At 42.4% G+C, this 14,727-nt stretch overlaps 1 protein-coding gene across 2 annotated transcripts in view; it reads left to right on the top strand.

The window, feature by feature from the left end:
- The window catches only part of asb1 (ankyrin repeat and SOCS box containing 1), a 21,745-nt gene extending 9,288 nt beyond the window's left edge, over positions 1 to 12,457 (top strand). Inside the window, exons 3-4 of one of the 2 annotated variants that reach the window (XM_043693116.1) lie at positions 4,241 to 4,626; positions 11,284 to 12,457. In XM_043693116.1, coding sequence (XP_043549051.1) covers positions 4,241 to 4,626; positions 11,284 to 11,417 — 520 coding nt within the window. In that variant the 3' untranslated portion in view covers positions 11,418 to 12,457. Of the gene's footprint in view, positions 1 to 4,240; positions 4,627 to 9,605; positions 9,783 to 11,283 lie in introns of those variants that run through there. The other variant, XM_043693117.1, reaches the window with a different exon arrangement.
- Positions 12,458 to 14,727: the final 2,270 nt, after the last annotated feature.

Below are 14,727 nucleotides of genomic sequence, written 5' to 3'. Positions count from 1 at the left end.
GGGAGGGTGATGGCAGGGAGGGGGTGTGGTGATGGGTAGGAGTGGTGGTGGGGAGGGCAGAGGCAACTGGCCAGGGGGAGTTGTAGAGGGGAGAGAGTGGACTTTACCTCTTGACTGAGGTTGAGTGGCAGGGGAAGTTGACAACGAAATGGTGGGGTTTCTCCAAGAAAGAGGGAGCACCTGTCTCCCCTCTCAGCCTGGTATCTTCTCTCAGCGGCAGTCAGGCTTCACAGGCCATGCAAACTAATTTTAAATCTAAAAGTGCGAGGGATGTAAAACTGGCCTCGCAATCCTCAGAAGCCGGTCCAAGCCCTCCGCGCTCAGAAGCCACACCCCACCAGAATCGCACCCTGGGAAACTTTCAGTTTGGGAAGGCTCGGTGTAGGACACAATAACAGGGGTGTGGGATACCATTTGTGGGTTGGTTACACTATCTGACCTGAGGGTGGTCGTGGAACCGCACCATCATACACCAGGCAGATTTCCCTTCCCTGTCTTCGGTGTGTTTTGAGTCAGCTGTTTGAATCCCGGTGAACACTTGTTTCTTTTCTGGGATGGGTTGAGATGTCCCAGATAAAAGGACGGTCCCTTCTCTGTACCATTTATCAGTGATCCCTGCTGCAAAATACATTGGCTGAGTGTACAATCAAGACAATGAAAACCCCCTACTATTCACTTAAAAAAATATGTTTTATAGATTTTTTCTGCCCTCTTATCTAAGACCATAAAAAGAAAAATAGGCCATTCTGCCCCTCAAACCTGCTCTGCTGTTGATTTGGTACGTCGCTGATGTGTCTTAACTCCCTTAACCTCGCCCTTAACCATACAAAAAAATCTTATCAATCACCAATTAAAAGTATTCAATTGACCTCCTGCCCTTTAACTGATTTATGGTGGAGAGAGTTCTGGATGTCCTCTATCCTTTATGTAAGGAAATGTTTCCTGGCATCTGAAACAAAAACAAATTGCTGGAGAAACTTAGCATGTCTGGCAGCGTGGAGTCATACAGTACAGAAACAGACCCTTTGGTACCACTCATCCATGCCAACCAGGTATCTTAAATTCATCTAATTCCAATCTGTGGAGAGAGAGCAGAATTAATGTTTCGAGTCCAGAAACCATTCTTCAGAACTGATAGTAGCTTGGAAAAACTGTTATGTACATTGAGGACAGGCGTTTGGGTTGAGGGTGGGGATGCAGAGAAGAGGGAGTGAGCAGATAGATGAAGAGTGAGCCTACAGAGAAAGAGAATGAGAGTCAGGCAAAGGGATTGATGATAGTAAGCCAGGCTGATAACAGGAAAGCGTAAGTGGGTTAAGCTGTGCTGAAAGCTGCCCATGTGAATGCAGAGCCTGGGTGTGGGTAAAAGACGTAGGTGTTCAGGTTCCATCATTATTGAACTCAATAATGAGTTCTTAACACTGCAGGGCCCCCCAAGCAGAAAATGAGATACTGAATGGCCCAGTTCTAATGTTAAGGAAGGAAAGCCTGCCCTGGTGTGGGATATTAGAAAATAATTAGTGCCTGTCCTCTATGGTACCTTGCTAGTCCCCCATAGATATTTGTTGAGAGTCTGATTAATTTGGGCTACCATGAAGGTCTTGACTTTTCAACCTGTACCTTTCCTGAGGAATAGTGACCTTCAGGTTGAACTCACCAGCAGTCATCTCTCTCTAATGAGAGAGAGCAGCCTCTGGGACTATCGCGACTTTACAACATAAATAAAGCGTGCAGCAGTCAAGGCATTATTAGTAGGAGCATGGAGTTCAGGAGAGAGGAGGTTATGTAAAACTTTTATAAAACACTAGTTTGGCCTCAGTTGTGCTCACTTGTGGGTGCAGCACTTTAGTTAGGATGTGAAGGGGTTGACGAGAGTTCAGAAACGATTCCAGGGTTGAGGTACTTTAGTTATAGAGATAAATTGGAGAGGATTTCTCAGAAAAGTTTGAGGGGAGATTTGACAGAGGTGTTCAAAATCCTGAGGGATCTGGACAGAGTAGAGAGAGGGGACAACTGTTTACATTGCTGGGAGGATTGAGAATAATAATGCGCAGATTTAAGATAATTTGGTTTTTAAAAAAAATGAGAAGTGTTTTCATGCAATGAGGACCGAGGATCTGGAATGAACTGTCTGAGAGTTTGGTGGAGGCCTTCACAAGGGAATCAGGGCATTATTTTAAATGATGAAGCTTGGGGAATGGCACCAGGAGGATTGCTCCTGCAGAGAGTTTACGGAGACAAGATGTATCGAAAGACCTCTTGCTGTGCAGACCATGCTATAATTCCGTTATCAGCTTGTGCTATGAATACTCTCTGCCAGAGGGTGTGGTGGAGGCTGGTACAATTGCAACATTTAAGAGGCATTTGGATGGGTATATGAATAAGAAGGGTTTGGAGGGATATGGGCCGGGTGCTGGCAGGTGGGACTAGATTGGGTTGGGATATCTGGTCGGCATGGACGGGTTGGACCGAAGGGTCTGTTTCCATGCTGTACATCTCTGTGACTCTGACCTTCAGTGTAGAATGTTGACCTCAAGTGCTTCATAGGTTTGCCTCATAGACTGATTTGGATTTGTTAATATTACAAAGAATAAAGGAAATTACAGCACAGGAACAGGCCCTTAGGGCCCTTGGTCCTCCAAGCTTGCGCTGATCCAGATCCTCTGTTATCTATTTTCTAAGGATCCCTCTGCTCCATGTCCGTTCATAATGTTTTCATTTTTATTTTGTGGTGTGTTATATGATTTTTTCCTCTTCCCCCACCCACCTGAGTCTTCTCACTGCAAGCTCTCCTGCATGTTATAGAGACCATTGTATTGTAGACCTCAGATCCTCCATTCCTGATATGCTTAATCCCTCAGCCTGATGGTGAACAGTGAGAGACACAATCCACCAAATGTGCATACGCTGCACACTTGCAGCAGAATTAATTCAGATACGAATGCAAATGGAAATCTTGAACAATGACTCTTTCTCGCCTTCACTTATTTCTAGCTAAAATACTGAGACCATTCAAACCACTGTGTCAGGAGGACAGGAATTTTCTTTGTGTGGTTTAACACTGTATCACAGAGAATGAAGCAGCACTGAAGAAAACCATACAGCCTATTATGCCTGGGCTGGCTGTTTAAAAAGAACTATACATTTAGTTACACGCACCCTGTCATTATGCCACAAATGTTTCTTCGTTGAGTATTTACCCAATTTTCTTTTGCAAGTGAGATTTTTAATCTGCTTCCATTGCATCTATGAGAAGTAAAATCTCAGATCTGAACAAACATGAGAAAAAAAAAATCCATTTTGCCCGTGATCTTTTGCCAATTAGATTCATGGTTTTAAATCCGTGTTCTTTGGTTACTGACCTTCCTGTCAGTGGAAGTAATCTCTCCTTTTTACTATATCATGATGTTGCACATTTCTGTTAAATCATCCATTTAGCATTCTCTGCTGTACTTGCTGCAATCCCATCTCATGTATAAATACCAACATACAAATTAGGAGCAGGAATAGGCCAGTCTAGTCTGCGCCACCATTTAACAAGATCGTGGCCTGAATTCCGTTTTTCCCACCAACCCCTCCTCACAACATGACCCTCTGAGAGAGCAAAATCCTTGTTACCTCCATCTTAAACCTTTTATTTTTAATCTCTGTCCCCGAGATATAGTTTCCTCACAAGGCAAAACATCTTGTCAGCTTATTTTCTGTTCAGCCCCCTTGGATCCTTGTATGTCTCGATAAGATTACCTCTCATTCTTCCAAACTGCAATGGTTGCAGGCCCAGATTCCAGTCTTTCCTCATAAAATAAGGTGCCTGTCCCATGTATCAATCGAGTGAACCTTCTCTGAACTGGTTATAATGCATTTACATTCTTCCTTAGATAAGGAGATCAAAACTGTACACAATGGTATGGATGTGTCCTCAGCAGCATGTTATACAGCTGTTATAAAACACCCTTGCTTTTATATTCCATTTCCTTTGTCTTCCTGATCACTTGCTGTGCCTCCACTGTAACATTTTGTGATTCATGTTGCAAGGTATCCATCCTTATGCACCTCAAGAGTAAGGCAATTGCTCTCCATTGAAATAGTGTGCTGCTGTTCTATCCTTCCTGAGAAAATGGACAAGTTCACCATTTTCCCACATCATACTCAAGCATTTACACCGTGGACATGCATGTCATTGAGATTCAACTTCAGAATGAGTGAATGGTTCGTTTCACAGTTTACATTTATGTTTCAGACACGGTGCGGATGTCGATGTTAATCATCATGTATCTAGTCGTGTCTCAATGCCTGCTGCCAGGAGATTCACATCACTAGGCGTGTGTCCTCTCTACATCAGTTCTGCCTATCAGCATCTCCAGTGTTTCAAGTTGTTGCTGAAAGCTGGGGCGAACCCCGATTATAACTACTGGGGCCAGGTAGACGTGACGGCCTTTCCCCGTGGATCGCCGGTCTGTGTTCTCGATGCTGTTCTACGTCACGGCTGCGACGCACAGTTTGTAAAACTTTTGATTGACTTCGGTGCTAACTTGAACCTGGTTAATTGGGAGGGTTTGGATGCAGAAACAATGGGACGGATGAAGGTGAATGAAGAGGCCTTGCAGATCTTCAGGGCTGCTAAAGGTAACATTGCAACAAAGCAGGGTTTCAGCTTTATTTCCTGACTCAGCAACATTTCTGAATGTAACTTTTATTAACCAAAAGCATAGATGTAGTTTGTGGCTAATGAAATACATATTTATTAAACTTAACCGTAACAATACCTCCGTTAATAATACCTTGTCAATTGTTATCTCACTACCTGTATGCTTAGCAACTGCTTTATGATAGGTTACCAGGTTTTTGCTTATTGTTTTCTCTTTCAAGAAAATTGCAACGTGAATCAGTGGTTAGCGCTGATGCCTCACAGTGCTAGGGACCCAAGTTTGATTCCAGTCTCAGGCAACTGTCTGTGTGGAGTTTGCACAATCTCCCCGTGTCTGGGTTTCCTCCAGGTGCTCTAGTTTCCTCCCACAATCCAAAGACGTGTAGGTTAGGTGGATTGGCCATGGGAAATGCAGAGTTACAGGGATGGGTGGGTCTAGGTGGGATGCTCTTTGGAGGTCGAGTGTGGACTCGATGGACTGAATGGCCTGCTTCCACATTATAGGGGTTCTATGAAGTTGTGCACAGTAGATCGGAGATTTTCAACCTTCATGTTTCATTGGTGCTTCCCCCCCCCCCCAAGTTGTAGAACCTCCACAAATTTCCATGCAACACAAGGATATTTTCTATGTAAAAATAACTCGTGAATGGTCTGCCTGATCCTTGGCTGTTGTCCATTGATGCTCTGTCCTGGGCTGTGTGCTTGATGGTCTTTGTCAGTGTGGATTTACCAGTGCCCACGCTCTGGGGCAGGGGGTGGAGACCAGACCCTTGAGTGAATCTTAGTTGGAGCAAATACTGAACCTGTGCTGTTGGTGTTATTCAGAACTACTTGCTAGCTGTCCAGCCAACTAAGCTAACTATCCCTCGGATAGACAATTAAACATATACAGCAAACTTTGTTTTAACCTGCACCTTATGAACCAGCATTCTTGATAAACCAGCAAAAATTATATATCTCCTATACCAGAAGTTAACTGTACTTTCATGATGTTAGAGCAGTCAGTTGAGGATGCGAGTGAGAAGGCTGTCAGTAAATTTTATTTAAGACAAAGTTAGATTATTATTTCAGTGAATAATGCCTCAAATAAAGTAGAACAGTGATGTGTATACCGTCTGCGTTGTTTCTATTTGTGTGTGTTTTTACATTGATTCTGTGGACCTCTTGATCAATTGGAATATTTGATCAGTCAGCACACTCCTGGTCTCATAGGTCCTGGTTAATAAAAAGTTTGCTGTCTTTATTCTTACAATGACTCGGTGGGTAGCACTCGTATTGAATTGAGGTTGTGGATTCGATGCAGAGATCTAGGCCTACACCAGGGTATAAGCAGGACCGAGTGAATGCTGCACTGTCAGAGATTCTATCTTTCAGACAAGTTGAAAATCGTACAACATCGGATTATAGTGTTCTTCTACAAAATCTCACCCTGGGATCTTTAATGCACAATTCGGGCCTTGATTTAGATGTCTTATCTGAAAGATGATGTGGCGGCGCTGGTGTTGGACTGGGGTTAAAAATACAAAGTTAAAAATCACAACACCAGGTTATAGTCCAACAGGTTTATTTGGAAGCACTCGCTTTTGGAGCGCAGGTCCTTCATCAGTTGGCTGTGTTGAAAGAGCAGCATTCCTAAAGCTAGTGTTTCCAAATAAACTTGTTGGACTATAATCCGATGTTGTACGATTTTCAACTTGTCTGAAAGATAGAATCTCTGACAGTGCAGCATTCACTCGGTCCTGCTTATACCCTGGTGTAGGCCTAGATCTCTGCATCGAATCCACAACCTCAATTCAATACGAGTGCTACCCACCGAGTCATTGTAAGAATAAAGACAGCAAACTTTTTATTAACCAGGACCTATGAGACCAGGAGTGTGCTGACTGATCAAATATTCCAATTGATCAAGAGGTCCACAGAATCAATGTAAAAACACACACAAATAGAAACAACGCAGACGGTATACACATCACTGTTCTACTTTATTTGAGGCATTATTCACTGAAATAATAATCTAACTTCGTGATTCTATCTACCACCTACAATATTATAGTTTTTGTGTGGTGCAAGAAGACACCTCAAAAGGAAAGGCAATGCCGATTGCTGGTCTGAGTTGCTATTTGAACTTGTACTGATCAATGTTTAAACGTGGCCTTGAGGTGTGAAGAGAATTTGGTTGTGACCCACAGTAGTGTCACAGGATGAGCAATCATGGTTGTGAGCTTCCTCTCCTTTAATGTGGCAGTGGTCAGTGATATATTAGAATGTTTGCTGATTTGTTTATAGTAACAGTTTGTACAGCTTAAGTAAACCTGATTGTTTAACAATCGGCACATCTTTATCAGGAAGACAGGAAGGATAAGTAAGCCAGTGACTTTGCACAGGAAAAAGCAGAGGATTAAGCTAAGAGAGACAGTTTGTATCATCGTTGCAGTGGTCAATGAGAAAACATGGAGTAGATATACACTATGATCTATTACCCCATAAACAATGTGGCATAATAAAACCATTGCTATAACTTAATGTACTGTATCCATATATTCTACAGTAACAGTGTGCTTTATAAACTGAGTTGTCTTAGCAATCTAGAGCCCCAGGCTAATGTTTGAGGACATGGGTTTGAGTCCCACCCTGGGATGTAGTGAAATTTGAGTTTTAAAAATGTGGAATTAAATTAGCCGAATTGTGATTGTGAATAGGTTGTCATAAAATGACAGAGTTTCAAAGAATGAGAGGTGATCTTGTTTGAACTTACAGGAATAGCTAGGGTGAGTGTAGCTAAAATGTTTCTCCTGCTTGTTGTTTAGAACCAGGGGTGCAGTTTCAGAATATTGCAAACCTTTGGAATTCTCTACCTCAGTGGGCCGTGGGATCTCATTCTTTGAGTATGTTTAAGCTAAAGATTGATAGATTACTGATTTACCAATGGTGTGCAGGATAATGAGAATGGGCTGGGAAAAAGGAATTGAGTGTTCAATTAGCTGTGATTGTATTGAATGGCAGAGCAGGCTCAATACTGCTCTTTCTATGTCCTCAGTTCCAGTGTTTATTTGTTATCCTCCCTGGGTGTCCTCTTATAGCTGATTTAATACCAGTGATGGGATGAGACCTATTTTTATTTGGGCATTCATTAAGCACCTAAAGCTCTTAATTGATGGCAGGCAATTGGCACAACAATTTTTCCAAGCTGTCTATTTTGACAATGAGATATATATGTAAGAATTGCCAAAGCAAGCATGGCCTCTGGGCAGATTTTGACCATCCACCTGGGGTTGGAGAGGTGGAAGTCTGCTGACCAAGCTGAAAGACCTTGCAGTAATAGCCTGCACTCTCTGTTGTGTCAGCCTCTTGACGACCATTTCCACATTAGCTGCCTTCAAAAGCTTCTGAAGATTAGTTAGCAGCTCAAAGTACCAGATACTGAGGAACATATTGGAGCCGGCAAACCAAGCATTCATACTGCGTTGGGACAGTTGCAACAGCAATTTGGTCGGGCTGGTCATGGAGCCATTATGCCTCATTTTGCAATAAAATAAAGCACAGCAAATAGTTAGAATGCTAGGAAGTTTCAGAGAACCCATTCCAGTCTCTGAGTTCATAGGCTAAGGTTGAGCATCAATTGTGGGCAAACCATAAATAAAAATAGGTAAATGTACCAAAGGGCCTCCACTCCCCTCACCGTGAAGAAATTACCAGCAAGATTTCATTTTTTCTAAATTTTAACTGTAACATGAATCTGAGCCAATACATAGTTAACATGAGTTACCAGGTAAATGATACTTCAGCTAAAAAGATAAATCCCATTTTAAAATTGATACAACAAAGCTGCATCTTCCGTAACCATTAGGAACCAGCATGTGACCTGAACTATATATGGCTGCAGAACCTCCTGAGACAGTTAGAGGGTACAGATTCCCAAGAAAACCCTTCAGCTGAACCCTTTTAAATGTTAAACAGGCAAGTTGGCTCAGTCAAAACTGAAGCAGTAAAGATGCTTCACCTCTGCTCTAATTCCACATACCTTTGTGTCCTGCTTAACTATTTAGGACACAACGGGCTCCTTGTAAATGTCCATTCTTTGTTCGCCCCTCTGCTGCAGCTCTCCTATGTGACTACCTTTATAGCTTCCATGTATTAACATCCTTTCTATTGGTACTGCTTTGAGTTGAAAGATCACAAGGTTACATTGACCAGTGGTTCTACTTATTCAAGAAAATTGCAATTACAATGGATTGAAACTCTAAGAAGTTCCATTCAAATATTCTTAAAACTGTTTTAAAGACATTATATCTATCTTATTGCACTGCTTCCAGGTCAAAGATGGTCACAACTTTGATAGGTAATATTGCAAGTTGAGGATTGGCATGCCTAATGAACACTATCCAATCTCACCCTAGGAAAGTTTTCTTCCTTTTCCCAATATAGGTCTTGTTTTACACTGCTGGAATTGAACCTTTTGAGCAAGGATGTTCTAGCTCATAGTTTGAAACAAAGCTAATTACAGTGATGAGAATTTTGGACAACACAATTAAACTTATCCATCAGATGCTGCTGTGTGTTTTACTCCTGCATGAGCAGTAAGTCCCTTGAAATGTGTGTGTAATGAACAGATGATCTTTGAGTGCCATGCGTTTTGATTGCTGTCAATGACATACTTGAAAATATTCCTAAACTGTCCTCTGAAAACCCTAGATCATTTGACCATAATTTCTTGTCACAGATTGTTATGGGATCAAGACACTGATGGCTTTGATAACTGCTGTCGGGCAATTATGAGAGTTGGACATTAACTTTTAATGGGAGTTGATGGAAAGATTTATAAAAGGCAGAAATCTGTTCTGCTAAAAGTTAAAATTTAAAAAGGAACCTAGCTGAATGTGAAGTCTAATAATACTCCTAGCCCTTTTCCAGTTGCTTCAGTTATTGAAGTACATGTCGAATATTTTTTTTCTTCCAGGTCACGAATGGATTTCATCAGTTGTTGCTCTGCTACTTCCAGTTAATCCCTGAGCTGTAACATTTAACTAGTTGGCCTGTATCCCCATTTACCTGGCTGGCTTGTATCATTATTTACCAGTATGATCTGTATCCTTGATGTGGAGGTGCTGGTGTTGGACTGGGGTGGACAAAGTTAAAAGTCACACAACACCAGGTTATAGTTCAGCAGGTTTATTTGGCTTTCAGAGCATGATGAAAGAGCAGGGCTCTGAAAGTTAGTATTTCCAAATAAACCTGTTGGTCTATAGCCTGGTGTTATGTGATTTTTAACTTTAGATAGGTATAGTATTTACATGTATGGTCTGTATCTCCATTTTCCTTGTGTTGATATCAACGCATCTGTCTAAACCTTGAACATTTCAGTTGACTCAACATCCAAAGCCTTTTGGAATGGAAAGCTCTAGGCTTTTGCCAACCTGTGTTATTTTAGTTCACAACTAAGTGACGTAGCTGTAATTTTAAGACTTCCCAAGAAGAAAATGCTTGCATTTATACAGCACCTTTCATAATCTCAGGATGTTCCCAGTACTTTACAGCCCGTGCTTACTAGAGTAGTGTAGTCATTGTTGCGGTGTTGGAAATAAAACAGCCAATACTGCAAACAGCAATATGACAACAACCTGATGTTGTAGTTAGCGATTTTATTCGAGGGATAAACCTGGATGCTCAAGGAGAACTCTCCTGCTCATTGCATTGTCCCATCAGAGAGGGCATATAAAAGCTCAGGTTTTCCTTCTCGCCGAAAGGACAGCATCGGTGGCAGTGTCGAGCTCCCTCAGTTCTCTACAAAAGTGCCAACCTTGATTGTGTGGCAGCATCTCTGAAATGGATCCTGTAATTCTTGACTTTCTGACTACAAGCGGATTGCTGTATGTTTGGTAGCATTTGCCCGTCTTTAGGTAAGGTGCGTAACACTAACACAAGGTGGGTTTTGGGCAGCATTGTTGCTGAAAATAATTGATTGAGTTCTTGCGTCTGTCAGAACCTTTCAAACGAAATCACAATTCCAATGTCTGGAACCTTTTACTTTTAAGATATTTTGCCCAGTCGTAATGAAAAAGCCCTTCCAAAGAATTTTGGAAGGAAAGAGGAATGACTGTAATCATCTGCCACATAAGAAAGGTCAAATAATTTTCATCGTTTTCATGAAGTAAATTGAAATTTTGACTCCCTCTCAGCTTCAGGAATGGGGCAAATGATTGTAATTAGTACATAAACATGTATAGAGTGTACATAAAAAATATAGTCTTAGTCTTGAACTTGTTTGGATTGGTCTTTAATTGATATCTAAATTGGAAAGTGTGCAGAGTTGTGCCATGAGCAAAGATTTCCAAATCGATCAAATAAAGCAAATCCTGACACTTGCGTGGGTCTGGAACACTTTGGGAGTCATGGCAACATTTCAGCTCTCAATGAAAACGCACTCCTTTTTTTTTGACTTAGTGCAGAGAATGAGGGAATATTTCCTGCTTTCACACATGCTGTGAATTCTAGCTTACAATATTCATATCTTAAATTTGGCCAACAAAAGTTGATTTATTTCCTGCGAAGACATTGGGCTTTAGCTTTTTAGAGATTCTACACAGTAGAGAAGTCTGGCATTATTGCTCATTTAAAGGATATTGCTTTCCAAACAGGTACTCCCAGGACACTGACCTCTTCCTGCCGTATAGTTATTCGGAGAGCACTGGGGAAGTTCCGTCTTCATATGATCCAGACGCTGCCAATTCCAGACACTGTCAAAATCTTCCTGTTACATGAGGACACCTGAGGGAGAATCACGTCTCCCTGCCCTGCGTGATCCCTGTTGGACTGAAGCCTCACTACACCAATCTGTCGTCTGGTGAATCGCGGGCAATTCTTGTTTCTGCCACACACAACTGTTGCAACCTGTCTTGGAAAGTGAGTTCATTTTCTTTGCTTTCCTTCCTCTTCCTGCTCCATGTAACTCAAAAAGACTTACCCAGTGAATAAAATCTGTATTTCGTGGGGTCCTATTTGCAAAACACACAGAAACCGCAGAGATCAAATATAAAACCGTGTCCGTACCTTTTTAAAAGGCGTCTGCATTTAAAAAAATGTACTTTGGTCACGAGGATGCATAACATCCACCACCCTCCAGGTGAATTTAATGCATTAATTCAATCTCAGGGGTAAAATTGTGTATGTCATTCAAACTTTTCATTCGTTGCATTTGATGCCCTCCAAAGTTTTCACTTGGATTACTTGTCGACGGTATTCAGGATCCTCTGTGTGTTTCAGTGGGTTCCTTCACTTTGCTGACTGTACAGAGGCTGTGAAAGCAGTCTTTACTTGAGAGTTTGAATGGCATTAGACGTAATCTGATAGAGTTGCAGGGTTGGATTATTCCCAGTTCACTCCGCAACAATTTCCTCAACATTTAAGATGGTGTGGCTTTACTTGGTGAGCAGAAATATGACTTGTTTTCTCGAACCAATATTTGATATTCCCCAGTCACCCCATTTAAGGACACTCCAGCTGCCCCTTTACATTACATTCAAAAAGTTGCCAAGGACTGGGCAACTAGGACTGAGATGAAGCATTTCTTCACTCGGGATAATTAAACTCTGTATTTCTTTGCTACAGAAGGCTGTGGAGGCTAAGTCACTGAATATATTCAAATAAGAGATGCACACGTTGTTTAGATTTTAAGCACATCAGTGGGTATGGAGAAAAATGAATATAACATTGCGACAGAGGATCAGCTGTCATATTGAATGAGGGAGGCATGATGGCTTAGTGGTTAGCACTGCTGCCTCACATCACCAGAGACCGGGGTATGATGCTACCCTCGGGTAACTGTCTGTGAGGACTTTGCACGTTCTACCTGTGGCTGCGTGGGTTTCCTCTGGTTTTCTCCCGCAGTCCAAGGATGTGTAGATTAGGTGGATTGACATGCTAAACTATCCATAGTGTCCAGGGATGTGTAGGTTAGGTGGATTAGCCATGAGGAAAGCAGGGTTACAGGGATAGGGTAGAGGGATGGATCTGGATGGGATGCTCTTCAGAGGGTTGGTGTCGACTCAATGGACCAATTAGCCTGCTTCTACGCTAAGAATTCTGTGAATTGCAGAGGCCGATATCGAATGGCCTACCCCTGCTCCTAGTTTGTGTTTTTAGAAACCAGTAGAAGGTGGCACCACAAATATGTGTCCTTGATGATGGGGAGGCCAGCGCATTATTTACAAAAGATAAGGTTGAAGTCAGCCAGAGTGCAGTTGATTCATCTTGGCAGCTACCTGAGGTATTGCAGATGACCATCTTCAGCCAATTCAGTTCACTGTGTGATATCCAAAAAGCAGCTGAAAGCGCTGGATACTGCAAAGAGCATTCTGGCAGTAGCAGATGATTTGTACTCCAGAATAAACTGTGCCCCTAGCCAAGCTATTTCAGTGAAGCTACAACACTGGCATCTGCCCAACAATGTGGAAATTTGCCCAGGTATGTCCTGTGCCCAAAGGCAGGGGAGGCTCTGGCTTAGTGGCAGTGTCACTGGTTGAGTAATCTGGAGTGCCTACTCTTCTGGATTCGTGGGTTCACATCCCACCACGAATTCAATTTTTAAAAAATCTCAATTAAAATGTAGTCTAATGGTGCCCATGTAACTGCTGTTGATCATTCTTTTTCTAATCCCGGCACGGTGGCTCAGTGGTTAGCACTGCTGTCTCACAGCGCCAGGTACTCTGGTTCGATTCCAGCCTCGGGCAACTGTCTGTGTGGAGTTTGCACGTTCTCCCCATGTCTGTGTGGGTTTCCTCCGGGTGCTCTGGTTTCCTCCCACAGTCCAAAGATGTCAGGTCAGGGGAATTGGCCGTGCTAAAATTGCCCATAGTATTAGGTGCATTAGTCAGAGGGAAATGGGTTTGGTTGGGTTACTCTTTGGAGTGTCAGTGTAGACTTGTTGGGCCAAAGGGCCTGTTTCCACACTGTAGGGAATCTTAAAAAAAAACAAACAAAAATCTGCATCCTTTATGGAAAGGAAAATGCCAGACCTTCCCTTACTCCAGGCCCACAGCAATGTGGTTGACTAACTGCCCTCTGAAATGGCCTAACAAATGAAATTGTTGAATTGTACAGTATAGAAGGAGGCCATTCAACCATTGTGTCTGAACCAGCTCCCAAAGAGCTATCTAGCTCGTCCCACGCTCCAGCCTTTCTCCGTAGTCCTCTCAGTTCATCACTTTCAAATATATGTCCAGTTCTGTTTTGAAACCTGCTGTGGATTCTGTCTCCATCACTGTCCCAGGCAGCACATTCTAATTCCAAACAACCCTCTGAGTAAAGAAGTTTCTCCTCATCTCAGTCCTAGCTCTCCTGCTGACAATCTTGAAATTGTCACCCCTTGTCACTGACTTACCAATTAGTGGAAACAGAATATCCTCCCTCATTGTGTCAAAATTGTTCAGAACCCACTGACATTAAGTTGATAGGTCTGTAGTTTCCTGTGTTGTCCTTTGCCCCTTTCTTAAGAAACAGTATCACAATCTTCAAGCCCCATGGGACTAATCCTCTGTTCAGAAAAGCCTGGAAATTTTCAGTCAATGGCTCCACAATTTGCTCTCTTGCCTCTTTCAACAGTCCAGGCCATGTCCAGGCCTGGTCCAGGCCTGGTGACCTCTTTGCCTAGAATGCTGCCAGCCTTTTTAGTACTTCAGAGTGGGAACTGGGCCATTGTCACCATTTTCCAATTTGGTACAGACAAGCAAAATACACATTTAGTTCAAGTAAGGGATGGGTAATAAATGCTGGCCCAAAGAACAAGTTCTGAAAAAAAAAAATCCAACCTGACCAGCTACCACTCTCAAGCTAGAGCCCTATTTGCTATAGGATTTGGATGCTATACTTCCATTAATCCTCAGGTAGTGGAACAGTCTGTGCCTGAATATTACATGACCGCTGGCATTGCTGAAACCTCACTGTCAACATGCTTGGGGCTACCAGTGAGCGGAAACTGAACTGGACCAGCTGTTTCAATACACTGGTTACAAGAACAGGCCAGAGACTAGGAATTATGTGGTAACTCATCTCCTGCCTCCCCAGAGCCTGTCCACTATCTACAT

The sequence above is a fragment of the Chiloscyllium plagiosum genome, chromosome 7, assembly GCF_004010195.1.
Source record: "Chiloscyllium plagiosum isolate BGI_BamShark_2017 chromosome 7, ASM401019v2, whole genome shotgun sequence".
Taxonomy (NCBI): domain Eukaryota; kingdom Metazoa; phylum Chordata; class Chondrichthyes; order Orectolobiformes; family Hemiscylliidae; genus Chiloscyllium; species Chiloscyllium plagiosum.
This window is presented reverse-complemented; position numbering and strand designations above follow the sequence as displayed.